At 53.7% G+C, this 24,236-nt stretch overlaps 1 protein-coding gene across 12 annotated transcripts in view; it reads left to right on the top strand.

Moving 5' to 3' along the window:
* The window catches only part of NCOR2 (nuclear receptor corepressor 2), a 259,628-nt gene that overhangs the window by 198,579 nt on the left and 36,813 nt on the right, over window positions 1-24,236 (top strand). For all 12 annotated transcript variants that reach the window (XM_068157439.1, XM_068157445.1, XM_068157447.1 and 9 more), the window contains 4 exons: window positions 9,791-9,933; window positions 14,589-14,736; window positions 17,132-17,687; window positions 23,426-23,546. In XM_068157439.1, the coding sequence (XP_068013540.1) occupies window positions 9,791-9,933; window positions 14,589-14,736; window positions 17,132-17,687; window positions 23,426-23,546 (968 nt within the window). The remainder of the gene's footprint in view (window positions 1-9,790; window positions 9,934-14,588; window positions 14,737-17,131; window positions 17,688-23,425; window positions 23,547-24,236) is intronic.

Raw genomic sequence — 24,236 nt, forward strand, 5'->3', positions numbered from 1 at the left:
ACATCCCACTGCTGGTTTGCTCCCAGGGAGCCTCAACAGGTTTAGGGGAGGCAGGCAGTGGCAATGGCAGGTGTGCTTGGCCCCTCCAGCCCTGGGAGCTGTGCCAGCACCAGAGATGTCTGGGGCCCATGCGTGTCCCCAAGGCAGGAGCTGGCTGTAGGAAATGGGGAAGGTGCTTCGCCTGTTGCGTTTTGCAGCTTCTGGGGCCTGTAGCAGGAGGCATAGCTTCACCCTGCTCTCGAGAGGATCGCGCTAGCGGCGCAATCTGTTCCAGGCATGCCGAGAGCATCTGCCTGCGTTCGCAGCTCTGAGATTCAGGGAGAGGGCGGACGGTGAACCCCAGCATTCCGCAGCCACGTGTCGGGGAGCTGGCGAGAGCCGGGGCTGCAGGCAGCTCGGGGTGACTTTACATCCTGCAGCTAATTCAGAGCCTTTGCTGAGACTGTTTTTTAAAAGTGCTGAGTGTAGCACAAGCCCTCCTTACCACTTCCCCTCCTCATGCCACTCCTGCAACAGCTCTTACAGAATCATTTTGGTTGGAAAAGACCTCTAAAATCATCAAATCCAACCACTGACCTAACACCACGGCCGCTAAACCATGTCCCAAAGTACCGGATCTACACGCTTTTTTAACACATCCAGGGATGGTGACTCCACCACCTCCCCCGGCAGCCTGTTCCAATGGCTGACCACTCTTTTCAGTAAAGACATTTTTCCTAATATCCAACCTAAACCTCCCTTGGCACAACTTGAGGCCATTTACTCTTGTTGTATCACTTGATACAAAGGAGAAAAGACTAAACCCACCTCACTCCAACCTCCTATTAGGGAGCTGTAGAGAGCAAGAAAGTCTCCCCTCAGTCTCCTTTTTTCCAGACTAAACAACCCCAGTTCCTTCAGCCACTCCTTGTAAGACTTGCATTGCAGACTTGTTCTCTGTGCCTCTGGACACAAGAAGGGCAACTCTTGCACTGCTTTAATTCTTTTGCCAAAGTAACATCCTGTCAATGGGCTGTTGAGCTCACGTCCCCGGCCCGTGTGTCCCCCCTTTGCATTGCTGCTGACTCTCCTGGTCTGGTGAGGATTGTAAATGGGAAATTAAAATGGAAATGAGCGCCGTTTGGGGATGGCAAATGCAGACAGGCGTGTTAGTGGGTTTGACTCTGCTTGGAAAATGCACCTGCTGCCGGGATGGTGATTACATGTTCTGGAGCACTGGCTGCCCAGGTGCCGGTGGGAGCTGTGGGCTTGGATTACTTTGCCTGTGAATATCCCAAAGTGTTTGGCTCACTTGCCTTTAAGCTGTTCCAACCTTCTTTGCAGCCCAGTGCCAATCCTGTGTGTTGTGGAGCGGGGCTCTCTATAGAGGAAAAACTTAATAGATAGACTTTAATCAAGCAAACTGGCCTGGGGCCAGGTAATGGGGTGAGCAGGTGCTGAGCAGGGGAGAGTCGTTGGAGGGATCTTTTCCGAGCGCTGCTTTGTTTTGGAGATTGCAGCTGGTTGTTAAAAAGTGCCTCTTGCTGGTTTATGCTGGATGCTGGAGGTGTGCTTGAGGAGTCTTAAAACCAGCTGCCAAAGCCTGCATGGAGGAAGGATGAAGTGTGGGAGCACGAAGCATTGTTCCAGCCTGGGGGCCAGGATGAGGCAGGGAGATTTGCTGGTGTAAAGCCCGATTGCTGATGTTTTCCCCTCCATTACAACCTGGGAAACTGAGATTGCAACACCAGACTTCTACAAAGAAGCCAAATTCCCCTTTGCCAGGAAGCAGACGCTTTAATGCTTTGAACTAGCTCTGTTTGGCATTTCCAGAGACCAGCATGGTGGGGGTTTCCAGCTCACAGAGACTGTAAAACTTCTGAGGTGACCTCAGAGGCTGGCAGAGGCAGCAGCAGAGCCCACTGCCAGCACAACTGGGCCCGGGTGGAAGAGGTGGTGGGCACATGGCTCAGGGTGAGTTCGGAGACATGGTCACTGTCCTCCTCACCGTAAGGACTCAGCTGACCCAGCCATATTCTTCCCTGGTACTGGTACCAGTCTGACCCCACAGCTGACTAGTCTGGGGATTTAAACAAGAAAGATGTGAGTCCTACAAAAAGTCATATCCCAGGGTGCTTGGGCAGATGAGGATGGTGACTTCCCAGCACCTGCTAGCTGGGAGATCAGCCTGGCCTTGCCGTCCACTCCTGGCTTTTTTGTGTGTGTCTGCTCAGGGAGGTGAGAGAAAACAGCCCCAGGACAATGACATACCAAAGTCATCTGCTCTGCTCTGGAGTCCCAGAGAATTTCCAAGTGGAAGAAGGCAGGACTGTGCCTGCTGGGAAAGACAATAAAGGGGAGTAGCATGTTATTAAAGTTAACTAGGGGAACGAAAACCTAGCAAGAGGAAAGTTCTTGCTTAATGACACTTTTATTGTGCAATAAACCTTGATTCACTGGTCTGTCAAAGTGTGCAAGGATTGGTATAATGACGGGGGAAGGTGTTCTTCTGATACTGCCTCCTTCCACCGTGGCTCTGATCCTGGAAACAAGAGGTTTTGGTTAACAGGAGTTACTTAAGGATTTCCTCCCTTCCTTTCCCTTCCTGAGCGGGCAGCACCCACTGCTGTGCCTGGCTTTGCCGCCAGGCAAGGCGAGGAGACTGTCAGCAGCGGGATGGGGCTGCTCCTTAAAAGGCAATGTTTAGGCAGCTCCTGCCTTTGGGGGACCTGCTGGCAGAAGCTCGTGCAGGCAAGAGTTAAAGGTAGGCTGGAAGGGGGTTTGCGAGCAGCAGGCGAGCACCGACCTGGAGCAGTTTAGTTGGGTTTGTTGTCCCACCAGCCCTGCTGTCGAGTTTCACCACCAGCACCCAGCATCACAGAGCAGCCATGACAGTGCTGGAACTGAACTCAGTGAACCAGGATGTCTTGGCACCACCTTTGTTAAGCTGTAAAGGCTGGTATCTGTTCTCAGCCCAGCTCTGACACCCTGGGGTGTCTAACAAATGGTTTTGTTCTTTGAAAAGAGGTGGTGTGGAAATGGCAGATTCTTGCTCACCTGAGGTCCTCCTGTGCCTCACCAAGGCTCTGTGCTCCTCTTGCTCAGGGCAGAGCCATCCTTGGGCTCTTTACACCTTCTCCCAGGCTGAGGAACAGGAGAGGACAAGGATGGAATTGGCATGGTGAGGCAGAGGATGGTTGGGCATGAACGTAAAAAGTTGATGACAGAGGGTTAAATAATCCATAAAGACTCCTGAATAGCTCATTTGGGATAGATGTAAAATACTTCCTTGGATACAGAAGGTAGTCTTTAGAGGGCTGATTTTCAGTTCTGCCAACAACCAACTCAGAAAGAAAGATGAGTTTGGGTCTGATCTGAACCATCTTTATCCCAGTCCTATTCTGTTGACAAAACTAAAATGAAATGGAAATTTTGAAAAAAGCACTGATTTCTTCAGACTAACACAGCCAGAGCCACCGCCATGAAAGCCCATAGCAGGAGCCTGCCATCTCCCATTCCCTTTTGAACACAGCTGCATTCCAGTGTGATGTCTTGCTGTGCAGGATCTCTCTGGATCTGGAATGGGTGTGTAAACACATGAGTGTGTTCCTCTCCAACCTTTATTGGGTTTGTGATGTTATTTCTAAGGAGCCACTGGCTGAAAGGTGGGGAGAGGTGTGTCTGTGTAGGTCATTCTTTTTCTTCATTGCTTCTTGCAAGAACTCTTAAAATGAGCTGGCTGCAGCATGGATGATGCTGGGACACCATCAGCTCCCTACCTTCCTTTCATTGTCTCCTGTGTGCTCTCGCTGGAGCCCTCCCACCTCCACTTGGAGATACTTAACTGCTGTAAACCCTACTGGTGGTAGGAAATGTGCTGGAGAAGCTGGCTTGCAACCAGTGCCAGGTGGTGTGTGTTGTCCCTTTTGCTTATCCTGGTAGTGGAATCTGGCTTGGAATCCTCCGCCCAGGTGCCATCCATCCAATCTGGTTGCAAGGAGAGCTCATAGGCAAGGACAGCCCAGCCTGCTTGTCCCTGGTGTCTGCCACTGCAGGCAGAGCACTGCCACCTGCATGCTCCATGCAAACCATGTGCTTGCCAGGAGGTACAAAACGGCGTGGTGGAAATTTCTGGGATGGGGTAGAGTGGGTGCCATGAGGACAAAACTCTGTACAAGGCATGAATCGGACACACTTGCCCTGGAAAAGATGGTGGTTAGCTGTGATCCCATCCTTGCCATCCGAGGCTGGGGCTTTGCTGCTCTTCAGCCAAGGTGTTACCCCCAGCATTGTGCCCATAGTGCTGCTGCCCACCGTGTCCCCCAGAGCTATGCTTTCTGCCACCGCTGGCTGAACGTTTCTTGAGCATGTAGGAGCAAACTGTGAGGATTTGCCTAGTGAGTGTCAGTGAATGAAACACAAAAGGCCTGTCAGGGGGAACTGCTGGGTAATTACTATAATTTACAGCCTACATTTTAATTTTGAGCGTTATTTTTTCAACAATAAGGGAGCGGGAATAATACCCAAACCAGGTGAAGGCAGAGAGCTGGGCCCACTGGGAGCAGCTGCTGCATGTGCACTCGCCTCGCCCTGGAGACTTGAGTGTCACTGGCTGGACCAAGGAGGGAGCAGCTGTCCTGGGGGAACGCTCCCTTAGTCCCCTCCAGGGATCAAAGGATGGAGACACAGCACAAAAGGAGAGTTGTGCTAGGAGGGGAAGAGCCAGGCAGTTCCATGGTCAGGGCATGGGGCCCAGTGTTTTTGCAGCAGGTTGATGCAGAGCTCCAGCAACTGGCTCCTCTGAAGAGGACACCTGGTTGCTGAGGGTCCCCAGCCAGGGCTGGTGAAGCAAGGAGATGGCACTACAGCTGAGCTGGCTGGGGTTAGCAGCTCTGTTACCCACGTGCCATTGGGTGGTACTGCATCCCTTCAAAGAAGATGGCATAATGGATGCAAACGCTGCTGGGGAGATTCACTGCAAGCTCCCTCACAGAGAAAGGCCATATTAAAGACATGCTTGCGTCCAGCCACTAAAAGCAGAGGTCCATCAGAAGTGTGGCAGGGCTGGACCCAGTGTTGCCTTCTTAAGGAAAGGGGGTGAGCATCACCCACTGCCACAGCAAGAGCTCACCAAGCAGGCTGCCTGCACCGTGGTCCCTTTGGCAACGCCCCTGGTGCCTGCGGGGCTGTGGGCTTGTCCTCTACGCACTGTCCCCACTGCTTTCCTTGGTGCAGCTGCAGGAGCCCAGCACTCCCACGGCTCTGCCACCCACTGGCTCCACAGCCCTGGAGAAGTTACTCACCTTCCCTGTGCCTCAGTTCTCCCACGTGCTGCAAACTGCCCCAGGGTCAGTGGGGAAAGCAACACTGCTGCATGCTACTTCGGCTCAGGGATGCCCACCATGCTGACAGGGTGCCTTGGGTAGTGTTACTGACTCTGTAGTGCTGCTCCTTCTCCAGGATGGGGTTATGGCACCTTTTGGCTGTGCCATAGCCAGAGCTGCCTCTATCCCTGCTCTCAAGAGCATATGGGTGAAAGAGGGGCTGGAAGATCACACCAGGTACCGTTAGGTGTAGAGGAATGAGATCCCTTAGGTTTTCCCCTGTAACCCTGATCTCTTAATCCACGTGAGCTCCTGTTAAGGGACTGGTGGAACGGTTCTGGTAAAATCCCACAGTTGCCAAGAGCTCAGGGGGTGTGAGCTGATGCCCCTCACCCACCGTCATGTCCCTCTGGATTTCTTCTCTGCGCTCCTGTGTTCTCCGGGCTCCTCTTCCATCCAGCCGCTTGTCGGTACCCGAGCAGAGCCCCCGGTCCACCCACAGTGAGACCCATGTGAAACCTCTTACCCTCCCTCCTCCACCGGGGCAGCCGCCTCAGGGCCAAGAGTGTCAGGGTGCCACAGCGTCCTGCTGGTGAGACACTGGGCTCGTCGGAACGCACCTCCCCAAAGAAAAGCGCCTTTGATTCACTTGAGAGCAGAGGAAACTATTAGCCAAGCTTTGTTTTCCTGGATCCCTCCCCCTGCCGCTGACATTCAGACGAGAGCGAGGGAGACAGAAAGTGAGAGAGGGAGGGCGGGAGCGGGTGCCAAGCGGCCGCACCCCTTGTCAGCTTGGGTCAGCGCCACGTTCGTTATTAATGCTCTGTCTAGAGGTCACATTCAGATGCAACGAGCCCCGGGTCAGCCAGAGGAACAGATTAGAGCTCGCTCGCTGCTCCGCCACATACCGACAGCACCGGCTCCTCGTCCCCGGGCTGGCAGGAGTGAGCTGCGTCGCTCGGTCGGCTGCTCCTTCCCCGAGCCTTTCTCCCGGCTTTTTTTTGTTTAATTATTACTATTTCTTGGCAACGTCGGGCATCTCCTGCAACTGCACAGCCTGCCCGTAGCCCTGAGCCGCTGAGCGAGGAGGTGAGGTAGGGGAGAAAAATAAGTGGAGGAGCTTCCATCCACCTTAACAACTGCGGCTGAAGCCAGCTGGAAAGCTTCGGGAACCGAGCCGGAGGAACGCAGAGGACGCCGTTCGCTCGCCAGCCCCGGAGGGAGAAGCGCTGTGGCTGGAGCATGTGTTCCCACCAACTTCTGGCATCGGTGTCAGGAGTCGCCTGCCTGTGACCTGGTTTTCAGCCTTGGTGCCCGCTTCCTCGCCGCTCTCGGCCGCCCATGGCTCTGAAATCCTCTCGCCCCCAGGATTTAAGGAACCGGCTTTGCTTTCTTCTCTGTCTCCGACTGCTGCGAGGGAGCGAAAGCAAAATGCGTGGGGAGGGTGTGAGTGGAGCACTCGCAGCGCTTCGCAGCAGGCTGCCGTGCCCGGGGGGGCTTTGAAGAAGTGCCCCAACGCCCGCGCCCTTCCCGGCTTGCCCGCTGCACGCTCCGGGCATACTCCCTGCCTGCCAGAGCTGGACCTGGAGCACGTAAGTGCAGTGCAGGGGTCCAGAGGATGGGGTTAAGCCATTGGGTTGCGTGTAGCCGTCTGCCTGTGGGCAGACCCTGCTCTCGGAGCCCCCGCCCCAACCCAGGGCACAGGCTTTGCTCGGAGCTGAGAACTCGGGGGTCACAGTTCTAGTTGCTCTGCGGAACCAAAGGCCGTGTGGTGCCAGGGTGCGCTGGGGGAGCCACAGAGGCTGGGAGCTGCCGTGCTAGCAGAGCTCATGGAGCCAGGGTGCCCGGCGAGCGGAGGGCTTACCCCGAGCTCCCAGAGTGCTGATCCCTCCCCGAGTGCGCAGGTAGGGGCAGCATGGAGAAGCAAGTGTTGGTGTTTGCTCTGGTTTCGATGTAAAGAGCAGAGTGGCTGGGCTCCCTGTGGGGTCCCGGGGGCTGCGGGCACTTTGCTCCTCATGAGCCCAGCATGGACACAGACACTTGCCCGGCCAGCTGCAGGCTTCTCTGGTAGCGTCCCCGCCCCCCAGTCCTGCGGTGGGCCGGGGCACAGCAAGCCTGGGCAGGGGAAAGGGCAGCCAGAAGCTGGCATCGCCTGCAGCTGGCCGAGGTCAGGCCACGGTGTGCACCAATCATGCTAGCATTCATAATGCCCCCGGTCCCCAGATCCACCATACCAGGTCCTGCTGGATGGCACAGCATCTCTCCCACCAGAGCACTGGAGCTCATGGCACCCCACTGTTTGAATTTTGGGGCTTTGCCCTGGGACACAGCAAATGGCTCTAGCCTCAGCAGTCACTCTTGATGCAGGGCAACCAGTTTGGTGATGAGCAAAGGGGGCTGAGCTGCTTGTTTGCTTCGGGTGGCAGCAATGTATTGTGACACAGGGGACTGTCCTGTGTTCCCTTGCAGCTTTCAGTGCTGGGGGAGGACTCCTGCCTGACTCATTGTCTCTTGCAGTTAGTGGATGAACAGCTTTTTTTTCCTTTCTTTTCATTTATTATTATTTGTAAGAAGTCTCAGCCTGCCAGAGGGGTGGCAGAGGTCGTGGGTTTGGCTGAAGCAGGGCTGGGAGTTGCAGAGTTAAAGCTCAAACTTGTTTCTTGGCTTGCCACAGCCTTTTGTGGTACTCAGCCCGTGTGATTCGTGCCTCTTACATGAGATTTGATAAGCCCTGGTGCTGGGATGGGGCAGGATACAGGCACCAGCTGGATATTAACTCCTGCTGTGCTGGCTACTGCTGGTTTTCTCCAGGATCTGTGAAACAAGGAGCAAAGTTTCATCTTTGCTGGGGTACATGCTGCTGTGTATTCTTTGCAGACATACACAGAGCCCTTGTGCCATGGTCTCCCCTTGCATGGGCTGACAGGTCCTGGCTGGAAATGTCTCCTTTGGTCCTTATTACTTGTGGCTGTGCTGGGGTCAGTCCATCACAGTAGTCTTTGTTGCTAGGCTGAAGCTGAGACTGGAGTGGCACTTGGGTCTCGGCTGGGGATCAGCAGTGACACATGGGAGCAGCCTGCATGAAGGCTAGCAGTGGGGCAAGGGCACAGCTGCTGCAGCTCCCAGACTCAAGCAGAGCCATCAGAGCAGCCAGGGAGGAGTTTGGGGGTACACAAGGGAGATGCCCAGGCACTGCTTGTTCTCAGGCTCTATCGCCAGTCGCTTCTGGGTAGAAATACCCCTAACAAAAGAGGAAGTTGTTATTCTTAGCAGGTTCATTTGCTGCTGGTTTTCATCTTGAAGTCATTTTTTGTGGCAGTACCGTGCTTCTGGATTCACAGTTTCTTTGTTCTGCACTCTAAACAAGGTGCAGGGGAGGACCGGGGTGGTGAGGGGGTGCTGTTGTCCTGCTGGTGGCCTAACATGGACAGTCAGGCACTGGCTAGGCTGGCATGACCCAGTTGTACAGGCAATGTCTTGCAAGTTGGTGGCAGTTCCAGCCCCGCTGTGCTCCCCAGGAAGGACCAGCCATGCACCAGGGTCGCACAGAGGATTGCAGACAGTGAGGCTTTATCTCCCAGAAAACTTGGTTGGTCCTCACCCAGGTCACTCCCAGGAGCCTGGGTTGGAGGGACCAGGGTGCTGCTGCATGCATCCCTGGGCTGCAGTAGTGATTTCCACCTCCAGCTGTGGGGCCAGAAGTGCCCAGATAATCCAGCAGAGACCACAAGAATATGGAGTGCTGACTTGCTCCTTCCTCCTGCTGTTCCTCTTCCACCCTGCTGGGTTGGCCCAGCACTGGCAGGAGCTGGGCCCTGTGGTAGGGCCAGGGCCCTGTGCTCAGGTGGCACCATCTGGCTGAGATTGACAGGCCTTGGCACTGTGCCAAACCCGGGAAGTGGCTTTTTCTCATGAGACTGCGATCAGCACTAATCCCCTGAATGTCTCTTCTCAGCCTGGGACATCACCTGGGCTTACCTGCCTCTGTGCTACCACTTCTCTGCCCAGGCTCTTCCTCCTTACCTGACAGGACTATGCTCCAACACCCTGAACTGCTTTGTCACTTCAGTCAAAGTCATCACTACGGCACAGGGAGGGTGAGCAGAGCCTTTGCTTCATGGCAGGTTACTGAGAGTTGTTGTCCCACGCTCTTCTAGACATGCCAAGACCTCCAGTAGCCATCCCAAAGGGAAGAGGGAAACAACAGCCCTTCTGACCACCCAGTGGCTGTCCAAGACATGGCTGTGGGGCATGTTTTGTTCCAGAGGCGGTCAGCACAGTGCCTTTTTTCCCTTTGGAAAGAAAAACAGGCTCCGGCAGGTCATCCCTTGGCCTAGGAAGCCATTCAGACGGGTGCTAGTGACCATATTGTTCCTGTGGAGCTTGGCTCATGCAGAGGATGGTTCCCATCCTGTGTGGATAATGCTGCCCTTGTGCAAGTGTATCTGGTGTTAAACCTAACTTCTTTCTCCCTTCTCCAACCACAGGTCTCCTTGAGCATGGGCGGAACTGGTCGGCCATTGCCAGGATGGTGGGCTCCAAGACCGTGTCGCAGTGCAAAAACTTCTACTTCAACTACAAGAAGAGGCAGAACCTGGATGAGATCCTACAGCAGCACAAACTGAAAATGGTGAGAGCCCTGTCTCAGCCCGCACCAGGCGCTGCAGATATTTCCTAGCAAGTGCTTGCATGCTTCCCCCAGCCAAGGGGGGGGATTCTTTATCTTCTCAGAAGGGAAGATCTGGAGAGTGGGAAGAGGTACAGGAAAGGGTGGACAACACCCATCTGCCCTGGGAGGTCTGGGGGAGGGAAGAGCTGCTGTGTAGGAGATGCCTGTGTGCCTGGAGCGTGGCTGGTACACAGGGAGATAAAGAGCAGAAGGAGGAACGAGGCTGCGGTGCGTTGGCCAGGATGTGAGCTCAGTCCTGGCTGTGCAGGTACTTTGGTGAGGTTGTGCTGTTCCACCCCAGCAAGTGGAGAGCCTGGCTGTGCCATGCAGTTCTGCAGGTATCACAGTTACACGGTGAACTGTTAGTTTACACCAAAGAAATTCAGGGGCTTAGGAAAACATCAGGAAAGGCTGGTCTCAAGGTGGACGTCAGTTGTCTTTGGGGCTGTGAGCAGATATGCACCCCTCTCTGTGCCTCAGTTTCCCCATCAGAAGGGGTTAACGCTGCTTGTTCTCTGGCATGTGGTGTAGGCTGTGAATGAAATGGGGTTTGTTGGTGTTCTGGAGATAAGACAGACTGCTAAGAGCAACTGAGGATTGTAATTATTTCATTTGTAGAGTATCCTGGGGTTCCCAGTTTCGGGCTAATAGAATTCACATGGCTAAACCCCCAAGGGGTGCTTTGAAAATGCAAAGGACAATGTTCAATGCAGGAATCTCTCCAAGCAGGCTATTACAGCAAGAGTAAAAAAGAAAGACAGGAAAACATTCAATGACTCACCCAGGAATTTAATATCCTAGTCAGTCTATAGGAATGAGAGAGAGAGAAGATTTTGGCCATTCTTTGTTACTCATTCTCTACGTGCAGAGACACTCCTGGGTTCCCATGTTTCACCCAGTTGTTTTTAGAAACAAAGCAAACAAACTATATAGAAGACCCCCAAACTGATGTAAAGGGCTGGAAAATGAAACGTGCATCGAGCCCCCCTGAATGTAAAGCGTTATTAGAAAGCTCTCGTTGCTCATTGCTGGGGAGGATCTGCAGTGGGGTCACACAGCTTGGCTGGCAGCGGTGCCGGGTCCCTGTTCATTTACTCTGCTTCCTAACGTTGCAGAAATTGTATCACGGAAGTGTTTTTTCTGCAGAGACACATTTTGCCTGCATCCGTCCCTCCAAGGCAGCCGCTAGACTTCTCCACTCTAATTGCTCACTCTCACTTGCAGTTTGCATCAGCATCATCATTTTATGTTTTTGAGGATTGGAGGCTCTGGGATTCGGCCGTGGAGGGGAACAATGAATGTTCAGCTGTTATTTATTGTGCTCTATTGTTTTGTGGCAACAGCAGATGCCAGAAAGCTGAAAAAAATAAAAGAACAACTGAGATTAAATTGCCATAGACCTTCCTTCCTGAGTCCTAAATATATTCCCGAGCAAACCAAGCCTCCAAATCTCATCCTATACCCAGCAGTCAGCTGTGACCTCTGTGAAGGAAGCACATGGCACGGCAGCGTGGCATTGCCCAATTTTGCCATGACATTCCCAGATCATTCCCTGACCTCACCACCAACAGCTTTTGCTGATTATCTGGGGAAAACACAGCAGCTCTGCTTTTCTTCCTCTTGCTTAATAAGAGTAAACTTAATTAGCGGACCTCATTCATTTCCCAAACAGGGCTCGTTAATACTGTAGCCTCCTCTTCCAGGTAGGTGTGACACCAGGTTGGAGCAGCATAGAGGCAACTTGGAGGAGCTGCAGGGATGGGCAAGCAGCAGTGTCTGATGTGGGACAGGAAGCAGAGTCCGGCAAGGCTGTCCCCAAAACATGGCACAGCTCAGTGCAGAGTAGGATGTCCTCATGCTCCGTGCCAGGGCAGCGTTGGGTAGGACAGGGTTGGATGTTTTGGCAGCCCCTTGTCCCCTTGCATGAGGTCTGGGGACTGGGGGACCCTTCTTCTGACCATCCAGGGGACATCCAGCATCTGGAAGGAAGATTTGATTTGCAACAGGCAAAGGTGCCTGGTGTGGTGTTCCTTTTCCACCCGAGCCCATATGGTCCATACACTCCCACATGCTGTGTTTGGGGTTTTAATCTGAAGACCCTTCAAATTTGAATTTAAAGATCCTTTAATTTGGACCTCCTGCTGGAAGGTTCTTCCCAGGTGAAGAAGCACAAGGTGCTGGGGAGCTGTCCTGGGCTGTGTCAGCACACAGAGCCCCATTTCTCCTCTCTCCCAACCTGCTCAGTGCTTATGAGACCCTTCTCCAGCCTGTTTGAAGAGAGGAATCCCACTGTAGTCCTGGTTCAGAGGGCCTGGATGCCACAGATCCTCACCCTCCTTCCTTTCCAAGCACCCCACAGATTGGGGTGTCCCTGGTGCACATTGGGACAGGCAGCCTCTTTCTGCCTGGGCCGGGTCAGGCCACCTTGAGGCTTCACTTTATCTGCCCTGCTGTGTGTCTTGGCTGGGTTCCCCTGCTGAGTGGCTCAGATGTGTCCCAGGCATCCACGTCACTGAGCCCTGACCTCCTGCATGCCGTGCTCCCTAATCTCGGTGCTGAAGGGAAGCAGGGCATTGGGATACACAGCGTCCTCAGAGCTCCTCTTGTGAGTAGTTGGAGATTAGGCACTGTTTTTACCAGGACCTCTCTGTAGCGTGGTTGTCGCTTTGATCTAGTGACTGCTGAGGCTTGTGTTGGCTTGTGAAGTGAAGATAGGCGAGTTATCTCCTGGGCTGGTGCTGCTTGGAGGGCAATCTTTTGTCACCTTCCAAACAAGGTTTTTGCAATTTCTTGCTTTCTGGGTAATGGCTCAGCAAAACTGCTTCAGGAGGGCAAGCCTGGTGGCCTCTTATTCTGGAGGGTGAGCAAGTCTGCCTTGCCTTGTGGCAAAGTCTTGGGTGGGCAGAGAGGCCCTACCTGAGGAATCATCTCTCTTGTCCTTTCCCATAGATACTAGATGCTTCTGTAGCAGGGCACAGGAGTCGCTCTGCGGCTAAACCTAGTCCTGATCCAGTCTCAGATACACATCATTATGTCACACCAGTCTGGGACTGCCTGCTCCTGCTTTTAGGAGAGGCCAAGGCTGATAATAGTGGGAGATGCCCATGCTGGTAGCATATCTCTAGCTGTAGCCAGGATCTGCTGCCTGGATTAAACATCATTTTCCCTAAATACCAGCAGTCAGGTCTGCTGGGAGAGGAACTCATGGTGCCCTTGGGCTGTGCTCTGCTGGCAGCTGCCAAACCCCAGGCTCTGGCCAAGTAGGATGCTGAGGCAGAGGCTGGTTCCTGGCTAATTCCCCAGTGAGGAGCCCGCTCCTGCCCGCAGCTGAGTCACGGACCCATGAGTAAGAGGCAGGGAAGGCTTTGCCATAGTAACATCGGCGCTTTGTCACCACAGCAGCGTGATGGGGAACTGCTGCTTCAGACAGAAACGTGCAGTTGCTGAATCGCTGCCGTGGCAGAGGTGTGAACCCTGGCAGTGCCCAGGCAGTGCAGCTAGGATGGGGCAAGGGCACTGTGGAGCCCTGCCTTCCTCCCACTGCCTCTCAGTGCCTTCAGAGAGCTCTTTCTCAAGCCCCTTTTTTCCCCTCTCCCCTGCCTGGTTTGATAAAAATAGATTTTGAGCAAGCAGCGTTTCCAAGCAAAAAGCAGTTGCATTTGTTTGTTTTATCTGGAAGTTTTTGAAAGGATTGAAAAGTTGGGGAGGAGGGGGGTGTGGAAGCAGTGGAGCAGCTCTTCCCAGCACGGAGATCCAGCAACAAAGTTAACATTTCCACCATGGCTTTATCTTTTCATCCATGTAAATAAACGTCCTACACACGTCATTCGTGTGGGGTTTGCAGGGAGAGCCGGAGATGATGGGCCTGTTCCTACTGGTAATATTTACTCAAGCAACAAGAGCAGGAAACAATAGCAAAGCTGAGACTTTTCCTTTAGGTCGGCGGGAGGGAGCAGCTGTCCGCACCCTCGTGGCTGCGGCACGTGTCCCAGCGAATGGGGACAGGGCTGTCTCGGGGCAGGACAGGGCACCAGGCAGTTTACCTTTGGATGCCATGCTAGTGACAGCCTCCTCAGTGTGGGAGTCAAAGTCCCTTGGCCGCACCTGCCATAGGGGAGGTGAGAGCTGGCGCACAAAAATGTTGGCTGAGCAGTAACTGGGGCATCAGCTCCGTTATCTGCAGATGGGTGTCAAGTGGTGGCCACAAGTCTTTGTGGAGCTGGAGGTAGTGCCTGGCAGTGCACAGGACAAGCACACCATACACATGCAACAAGCAGACACAGGACCGTCAGGCTCTCGACATCCCTGCACTGGTGACTGCTGCACGTGTGTGCCTTGTCCACTCTTTTGTGCCATTCTTCTCTCAGGTGCTTGCTGTTGTCTGGGGCTGGAGCTCCTCATGCAACCAGGTTGGCCACTGCACAGTGGTCAATGTTTTTTTGGCTTCTGGGTTTTCAGCAGATGACTGTGGTACTGAGGACTGATACTCAGAGGGTTTACCTGGAGAGGACTGTGGCAGTGTTAGCATCCTTCTTGGTTCTTCAAGCAGAACTGGTGCTTTCTGCTCCCACACAACTGCTTTTGGGCTCTCCTTACCGTTCTCTGCTCTTCCCCAGGAGAAAGAAAGGAACGCCAAGAGGAAGAAGAAAAAAGGCGCTGCCGTTCAAAACGAAGAAGCCACCTTCCCTCCTGCCGCCGAGGACGAGGAGATGGAGGTGTCAGGGACGAGCGGCAATGAGGAGGAGATGGCTGAGGAGGCAGAAGGTGAGCAGGATGGGGCTTTGCTCAGCATTCCTGACTTCACTGCACCACACACAGCATCTCCAAGGCTGCAAACGTCAGTGCTCACAGCAGGGTCACCTGTCACACCAAAGCCACACCAAGGTGAGGGTGTCCCACAGCACAAGGCGCTCATAGCGTTTTGGATGCCTCTGGACTTCCTGTTTGCAAAGAGTGTCCTGGATCCCTGCCCTTTTCCTGTGTCTGTCTGGACAGATGGTTATTTTGGGGAGCCCTTCAGTTTCTGGTTTCAACCAGCAAACACTCCAACAGCACCTGGTTTACCAGAGCCTGGTATGCTTGTGCACTCGTGTAAATCACATTTCTTGCTGTTTTCCTCCAAAGGAGGGTCCTTGCACACTCAGCAGGGTTAGGCAGCCACTCCTGGGGTGCTTGAGGAGCTTAGCATGGGTTCAAGGAGGAATGACCCGCAAGGTTTGTGTTGCCCATCTCCATCCCATCAGGACACTGCTGCCACCACTGTCCCAGGCAGTGGAGCCTGTGCTGTCAGCAAAGGCAGGGGAAGCCATGGTCTCCCACCAGCAAGGCTCGTCTGCCTTGGTGGGTCTTTTCCTCCTCCTTTCCCTTTTAAGGCAGCATTTTTGTCCCCTCCAGACCTACCAAAGAAAGGAAGCAACTTGAAAGTGACGATTTTCAGCTATTTATCGCTTAGAAAGCGCAGCAGTGAGTTTGGAGAAAATGTGCATAATTTTCCAACAATAGCCCCATTTGACTTCTGTCAGAGTAATTTAATAACTTAACCAGCACTGCTGGCACCACGCTGGTTCCTGGCCTTAGCACCCAGGCTAATGGGACTGGAAATGGGAAATCTTTTCAAATCATCCTTGCAAGTGACTCATTACAAGGCAGATTCCAGGTAAATCTTTGTGCGAGGTGATACGTGACTCAGAGGCACAAAGCAAAAGGCAGTTACTGCTCTTTGTGAGAGTGCCTGAGAGGAAACATTGTGGTTTGGAGATTAGAGACAGATCTCTTGACATGCTCCTGAGTTTACACTCCAAACCTCCTTTCATGTGCTGCTGCTGGGCTGGGCTACAAAGCTGGAGAAAAGCCGAAGCAGGGAGGATAAGATGTCACAGGCACAGAAGTGCCAGACTGGTGTTACGCAGGAAATGGCCACTGGCTCTAGGGTGAGGTTTGAAGAGGCTCGAGCAATAGCTTGGAGTTGAGGGACCATGTGGCTGGCCGGGACCCAGGGTTTACAGTGTAGACCACAGACTCAGCATCTGGAGGGAGTGTGCTGGAGCCTAGAGCCTGGTTGAGCCTGGCATAAGCCACCACTGGATGTCTCAGTTTGGCATTCAGAGTAGCATTGTGTGGCAGTCATGGAGAGTTTGACCAAATGTGCTGTAAACCTCATCCCTGGGTGGGTGACAAGACACCTCATGGCTTGGTTGCAAGTAAAGGCTGAAGAAGACTGGGATTCCTGATGAGCATGGCACATTTTCTTGCCAAGGAAGGATGGATGTGCTCCAATGCACAGCTCTTGGGACACAGTCCCTCTGTGCCACTGAGCTCACTGGTGCTTGAAAGCTGTCTGCACTGCTGTGGAGAGAGACAAGCACACAAGAAAGCCTTTAGGCACAAACCTGAGAGTCCTGCCCAATGAGAACATGCTGGGATGGGACCATAGAAGTCTCTTGGTGCTTCTTGTACCGCTCCTGGCTGTTTGTCTGGTGAACACTTGGGTAGAGTGATGATCTCCACAGCACCTTCATCTGCAGTGGTGCATGGATGCTTATGCTTCCAGCTTGCTTCAAGCCGTTGGTGGCAGATCTGAGAGTGATCCTTTCCATGTAATAATTAACTTGTCCTGCAGCACTGCCAGAGCTTTGCTTTCACTGACCATGACCTCCTTTCTTCTGTCACTGGCAGCTTAAATAACAACAAACACACAGTGTTTTGGGATGGCTCCCAGCTGCCCCCAGGGTGGCAGAGCCAGGGACACAGGTAACTTAAGTCAGCAAGCAGGGTGCCAGCGAGGGGCCTGGTCCCTGGGGAGCAGAGCTGATCCAGAGCCATGGGTGAGAAGGGAGCAGGTCCTGCCCTACAGATCCAGCCAGCAACCAGCGTTTTCTCTTAAACTCCAACTTCCCAGTTGCTTGGTCCCCAGGCTTTGGGGCGTGTGGCTTTGCTTTTGGGTGGGGGTTAACATTTGTTGTGATGGGCAAGCAGAGAGTCACCCACGGCATGCCTGAGCTGTGGATCCCGGGATCCCAGCACAGCTTTCCCAGCCCCGGGATCATCTCCCCCTTGGAGGAACGAGGGCGTTCTCCTCCCAAGGGAGGGGGTGGAGGCAGCGATATGGGAAACGAGAATCTCGGGCTGATCCTTATTTTTATTTCTTCCCTTTTCTCAGCTGCAGTAAATAACAGCTCCGACACCGAGAGCATTCCCTCGCCGAGGCCCGAAGCCAAAGAAGGAGGCGAAAACGGGGCCAAGGCACCACCCGGGCCGGGAGGTGACTCCGGCACAGAACCAGCAGTCAAGTTGGAAGAGGCTCCAATACCCGCTGACGCTCCTGCTGCTTCCCCTGCCAACCCAGCTCCTGCTGCCAGCCCTCTGCCGGAGGCAGCTCCTGAGCCGCCCAGCAGTGAGGAGAAGGTGCAGGAGGACTTGGTGGTGGACGTGGTAAAGACGGAGGAGCCAGAGGAGAAGGTGAGCGAAGAGCCCTGCAAGAGTGAGGTGAAGAAGGAGGAGAGCGAAGACAGCCAGGAGAAGGACAAGGGGAATGACAAGAAGGCAGAAAGTGGCGTCAGTGGTGGAGGGACAGCGGGGACGGAGGGCACGCCCAAGGCTGAGAAGAAGGAGAGCCATAAAGGCAGTAAAGGCCCCGGGGTGAACCCCGACAGCGACTCCAGCGCGACCTGCAGCGCAGACGAGATGGACGAGCAGGATGCTGTGGACAAGAGCAGGTAGGAGTGGGGAGAGAGGTGGGCAAAGTGCATGGCCTGAGGGCCAGAGAGCATTTCCATTGTGTGCCACAGTGCTCATGTGTACTTCCAAGAGCTCTTGGGAATATCAGTGCTCAGATGCTCCCCCAGGTGCAGGGACATGCCTGACTGTGTCCTCATGTGGCTGTGATCCTTTGGCCATCACTTGAGAAGTGGCTGTGATGCAACAGACAATGTGATGTCTCAGCATGTGGGGGCTACTGGGCAATGGCCCTGGGCAGGTGCTGGGTGCAGAGCTGCTGCATCTGCTGATGGCAGCCCATCAGAGTGACACAGAGGAGCAGGATGTGCCCTGAGGGACAGTGGAACTTTGCCAAGGAGCATGCTGGTTTGCTGTTGGGAACAGTTTCACTCTGAGTTGGCACTGGCAAGAGAATTCATGTCAGAGACGTTCCCAGTGCAGAGAGTGCTTGCCCTGAGTTGCTCCTTTGGCAGAGGTGCTGCTTTCATCTGTTGGGGTGAATTATCAACCTGTAAATGTGGTCTGGGTGACCTTTCCTGGGATCATTCCACCAGGTCTTCATTGGAGCCACTGTGGTCCCAAGCTCTCCACCCACCCATGGGGCCAGCAGTCAAAGGGCACCTCTGATCCTTCATGGATGATTCTTGGGACAAAGAGGGAAAATGCTGTCCTCTTCCTTGGTGAAATGTTCCGCTTCCCTCCTGGATTTACCCACAGAGCCTTCCCACCCAAGAGGGTTTCCTGGTTTTTAAAGAATGTGTATGGTTATGTGCAACCTTGTAGTGCTGATTTCTCTACTGGATCCTGCTTCCATCTTGAGTCCATCCTGCTATTGCACACAGAAACAGTAGTCCCTTAGCATATCAAAACTGGGATGGGACTGGAGGTTGAATCCCACATCTTGCGTCCCACATCTCTCCTGTGGGCTTGTAGGGGACAGTTTGGCAGCAAGGTGGGTGCTGCCAGGCTGGGCAGGCTCCACACAGCACCATGGACAAGAGCTAGTTACAAAACCAACTGAGAAAAGTAGCAGGACAGGGCATTGGATTAGATTGTCCAGGGAGGTGGTGGAGTCACCATTACTGGAGGTGTTCAAGAAACGTGTGGACGTGGCACTTTGGGACGTGGTTTAATGGCCATGATGGTGTTAGGTTGATGGTTGGACTCATGATCTTAGAGGTCTTCTCCAGCCAAAACAATTCCATGATTCTATGATAGGGAGCCCTTGTGTGTCTCCACCACCCCTACACCCTCCACGCTTTGTTCCTTGTGAGGGGTGCAGGAGCCAGTGGTTGAGCACTGCTTATGCAGGGCCATCCTCCACGCAGCTCAGCTGCCCCAGGGGAGCAGCTGGAAGCAGCACTGATGATGCCAAGGGGTGGTGTGAATGCTGCTGGCCTTGGCCCTGTGACAAGATTGAGGCCTTTTGGCTGTACTGCTCCTCTCCAGTGGTGGACAGAGTCCAGCACCACCCCTCCCCACCCTCTTCTCCTTCCTAGATGAGAGCAAACCTCCCAGCAAGGGAGAGTGAGGCCAAATGGGCTATAGTCCTCAAACTGAACAGTGGCCCAAAGGAAAACAGGACAGCAGCAGCTTGCACCAACTTCCCAGCAGTGAAGGAGCGAGTCGTCTTGGGACTGACTTTTTCATCCCCAGCTCCTCACTGAGTCAGCCTCTATTTCACTTGTCAAACAGTTACCAGCTTCCAGGAATATTAAACATTAAACAGGCATCCTGCAGCTCGCAGGCCAATCCTCTTGTCCGGTGTGCCAGTGAAACATGGGTGATAGCAGAGTGTGCCGGCACGGGAAAGCTGCAGCCAGCACCAGTGCCTGGCGCTGCCCAGCCTGGCAGCCCCAGTGACATCCGTGGGGTCGGTGTGCAGCCAGCACAGAGCTTTTGGCACCGTTGTGCTGCAGGTGTGGGCTCTGCACCCTTCCCCAGCGTAGCTTTGCTCCGCGGCGCTGGCAGGCGATTACCGCAGCCCCGCTGCCGCAGTGTGACTCGCAGCGAGCAGGCCGAGGCTGCCGAGATGCCGCGTGAGCCGCCCCGTCACCACATCACCCGATGCTCGCCCGCCCACCCAGCCTCGGCAGGGCGTGGGTGCTCTTCCCTGTGCCTGTGAAAGCGTCAAGCTGTCCGTGGCATCTCCCAAAAGGGGACAGAGGGTGGTTGGGGTGTCCCCAGAGTGAGAGGGAAGTGATGTGAGGTTGGCGTGAGTCTTTTTTGGGTCCTCCTGCCGTTCACGTTAGCAAAGAGGGCAAGTTCTGACTAGATACAAGGAAGATTTCTTTTCCAATGAGGTGGTGAAGCCTTGCCATAGGTTGCCCAGAGAGGTGGTAGATGTTTCATCCCAGAGCAGGTTGGATAAGGCTCCGAGCAACTGTAGCTAGTTGAAGATCTCCAGCTACCTGCAGGAGGGTTGGACTAGATGAACTTTAAAGGTCCATTCCCACCCAAGCCATACAGTGATTCTATGAATGAGAAATCAAAGATAAGGAGGTGCAGCCTTAACTCATCAAAGCTGCAAGAGGGCTGCTGCTAGTGCTGCCAGTACCTTGGTTCAGCAGGAGGTCACACCAGATGGGGACGCAGGAGGGAGGCCATGAACAGTCACTCACATCAGACCTGCAGTGCAGAGAAGAGATACCTGCCCAAAAGCCCTGTCCTGAACCACCCTGCGCTACATGTCCTAGTTGCTAACTGAGCTGTAGGTGCAAGGATGGTACTGGGCCAGCACTGTGTTGGTGCTGTGGCCCCAGTTTGGGGAAGCCCATCAGGAAAATCTGGTAGCTATCACCTTTGTACAACCACTGCCTGTGCAGGGCACTGTATTTGGCTGGGTAATATGTGAGTGTGTTGGCTTGTCTGGCAAAGAAACTGGTCCCCCATGTCTGTGGTGGAAGGTGAAGAGTTTGGGGGAAGACCCATCCTGATGACCCCCGAAGCTTTGTGCCTGGGAGGGAACATATCCCCACTGCCAAGGCTCAGCCATGCTCATGCCAACCCCTTCCTACCCAAAACCTTTTTTCATCCTTCCCAACATTATCACTCATGCTCAGGGTCTGATTGTTGGGCTTGAGAGGCCCTAGGTTGGTAGTGGGATGATGAGGGTTGTTCATCCAATGACTTCAGAGCAAAGCACCCAGCGATCAGCCCTGTGCCCAGAACAAGGTCAGCTGGGAGGGACATAGTAAACTATGCATTTTGCATGTTAATGAAGACTGACTCTGGCTTCCTAAGCATCAGAATGCCAGAGGGCATTAGGAAACTTGGGCTTCTTAAGTTTGCTTAAATGGAGCTTAAGGGTGTTTGGATGCATCTCCACAAGCACCACAAGTGCCCAGGGTGGATGCTGGGGTGGTTGCTCTTCTAGGGGCTGCTAGAGCTGGCAGGGCCTAGGGAGTTTTGAGTTGGACATTAGGAAAAAATTTCTTCTCCAAAAGGATTGTCAAGCCCTGGCCCAGGCTGCGCAGGGAATTGGTGGAGTCCCCATCCCTGGATGGAGTTAAAAGTTGTGTAGATGTTGGTACTGGGAGATGTGGTTTAGTGGTAACTTGGTAGTGCTGGGATAATGGTTGGACTCAATGATCCTAAAGCTCTCTTCCAACCAAAATGATTCTGTGACCTTGCTTGCTGCTCACAGTGCCAGTCTCTGGAAAAGCAGGCTTTTAGCCACACATCCCACAAGAGTCACTGCTGAGAAGGGCAGCAGTGCTGAGCACAGCCATGGCTGCTGCTGGGATCTGTGCTGCACCACTAGTGGTGGCAGTGATGTGGAGCTAGGCCAGCATTGCCAGGTCAGTCACCTCCTGGTGAGCACCAAGACATGTCTCAGCCTGAGGGTGACAGGTTACTAACCTGGCAGCACTGGTGTCAGGGCTCAAGTGGCAGGAGAGGAGCTCTTTGTTGACATTGGAGCTGAGCTGGCTGGCAGCCTGCACTGGCTGCTCTGCTGCCCAAGGCCTGGAAAAAAAACTGCCTTGATTTAAAATAATTTTTAAAAGGTTGGCTTTTTTGGAGCAAAACCAGAGCAGAGCAGGGCCAGGGCTTCAGAGCATGCTGTGAACATGGAGTCTCCCCAGCTTGGCAGCCCAAGAATAGCAGTGCTGCAGGAAAGTATGGCATTAAAGGTCTCAGGAGTGAGTGCCAGGTGGCCTTGTCCCCAGCCACGTGTCTCAGCAGGCTTTGGGACATTGCATCTTTTTGGGGAGCCCTGTTTCACCCCGGCATGGCTTTACAACACCCATGTGGCTCCATTAACAGCCATCCTTACTGTTCCCCAGTTATTTGGGGAGCAGATCAGATTTGCTGTCTCTTGCCTGGCCTCCCTGGGTGCCTCACCAGAAAACACTGGTCCCAGTCTGGTGGTGGATCTCCTTCCCCTCCAGTGCTGGGCACTGCAGAGAGCAGGGTCTGGGGCAGTCCCAACACCATGATGAGTTGATTCCCCATGCATGGCCCCACCACACTTGTTTATTCATGCAAGGGTGAACATGGGATGACCTTGAGATTTATCGGCTGAAGAGAGCAGTGAAATAACAGCTAAAATAAACAAAGCAAGCTGTAAAGCTTGAAAACTATGAACTGGCTTCAACACATTGTAGTTGGAAAGGAGAGAAAGCAGAGATGGGCCCAAGATACGTGGTCCCTCAGGGTTTCAGCATGGGCTTAAGATCTGGATGCACTGAGGGTTTTGACCCATGAGCTTTGCATGCCTTTGTCTCCACCCCTTCTGGTAGCACCATGGAGATGTCCACCTTGCACTCTATGCTCAGGGGCTCAGCATGGCCAGCTGAGTATCGACTAGGCAACTTGAACAGCCAGGGGAAGAGGAAAGGGAGAGGGCACAGGGCTGCACAGGTGCTGGGCTGAACACCAAATCCCATCCAAATCCAGCCTCTCATCTTTCAAGTGATCCAAGCACCCTATCCATGTGCACGTGGTGGCTCGCTCAGGCTTTAGCACTTTGATAGTCCTTGAAGAGGAGCTTGAGGTCTGTCCTGCACTCCAGGCAAGCACCACATGTGGGCTCTGGAGGGTAGCGTGATGCCCAAATGAAATCCGAACTGGGCACCCTGCTCTGTAACTCTCTGCTCCAGTTCTCCCTCAGGTTTATTCTGGACAAGAGTGGATTTGCTAGGAAAAACTTAGCATAGAGGACTGAGGGCTCGAAAGCCCGTTCAGCCAGACATAATGGTCTCATTTGAGCTTGGAGCCCTTTGGTGGTTGTCTTTTTTGGAAAGCTGGATTTGAATCTCATCCCACTCTCTGCCTACCCTCAGCCTCATCATCCCATAACAAAGTTGTCCCAGTTGCTAGTTGGGCATTGCTGGGCTGAGTTGCATTCCTCTCTGTGCCTGCTCTGGCAGACCAAAACAACCTAGGGACTCCTAAAGCCCACCAAGGTGGAGGCTGAGCCACCTCCCCAGCAGCTTCAAGTCCCTCATGCTTTGGGCAGCATGGCAGATTTTCCTACTGAGCAACCTCCTGTTGGACAAGTGTCCTGATGGTGGATGCTGAGATCTTTGGAGTGTGGTAGTTGGCACCTTAACAGGTCTGGGACCCATGTGTTCAAGAGCCTGGATTCCCAGCAGTAAGCGTGGTCCAGCATGCTCCTTTCAGGTGAGGAGAATGTCCTCTAGGCTCAGGAGCATAAAACAGAGGGGTGCAGGGGAGCGGTGGGACATGAAGCTTGTCCATGGCATTGCCCAACTGATGTGTGTTTTGTGTGCAGGTTGCTGTCCCCCCGGCCCAGCCTGCTCAACACCACCAGCGATGCCCGGCTGAACTCCTCGCCGCAGAAGCCGCTGGACCTGAAACAGCTGAAGCAGCGTGCTGCTGCCATCCCTCCCATTGTGAGTACCCCACCAGAGAGGGAACAGGACTGGGAGCACAATGTCTGTGTGTGCCTCCTGCATGCCCTTCCACTGGGCAAGGGTGTGCTCATCCCCGCTTGTGGTCTGCTCCTGGTCATGCAAACTCCGCAGTAGGCAAGGTGCTCTCCATGCAGAATGTGTTCCCAGCTGCTGGAGCAGCTCTGACAGTAATGTTTGGATGTCCCTTGAGCTCTTTTATCAGAAAGTTGTGGGAGGTCTGGGCAGAAAAAGCTTCTCATCACCACATGACTGCTGCCTCCCATTGCTTTAAAAAGCAAGTGTGCACCTTCCCGGCCTTGCACTTCTCTTCATCCTATGTGCTTGCAGGATACCACATAGGAAGCATTTATGCTCTTCCTCAAGCATAAGCTCTGCCTCATGCCCCTTTTTGGTCACTCAGTAGCTGTGTACTGAATGAACATGTCTTCTCCAAGGCTGATGGTTCCTCCTAGTGCAGTGGCTTGGGCTATGGAAAAAGCATCAGGGTATCTCCAGGGACAACAGCAGAGGAGCAGCAGCACAGGTTGGACAGGGAATAAATCTCTGCATTGGGTTTTGAGTACCAAGGAAGGACCCATTGCTGGTGCTCTTCCAGTTTCCCATGTTACAGCTTTAAGATATGGCTGCTGTGATGTAATTTCTGGCAAATGCTACAAGCACTTACCTATA

Source organism: Melanerpes formicivorus, unplaced genomic scaffold, assembly GCF_026170545.1.
Source record: "Melanerpes formicivorus ecotype bairdi unplaced genomic scaffold, bMelFor1.0.p_v2 SCAF_36, whole genome shotgun sequence".
In the NCBI taxonomy this organism is placed as follows: domain Eukaryota; kingdom Metazoa; phylum Chordata; class Aves; order Piciformes; family Picidae; genus Melanerpes; species Melanerpes formicivorus.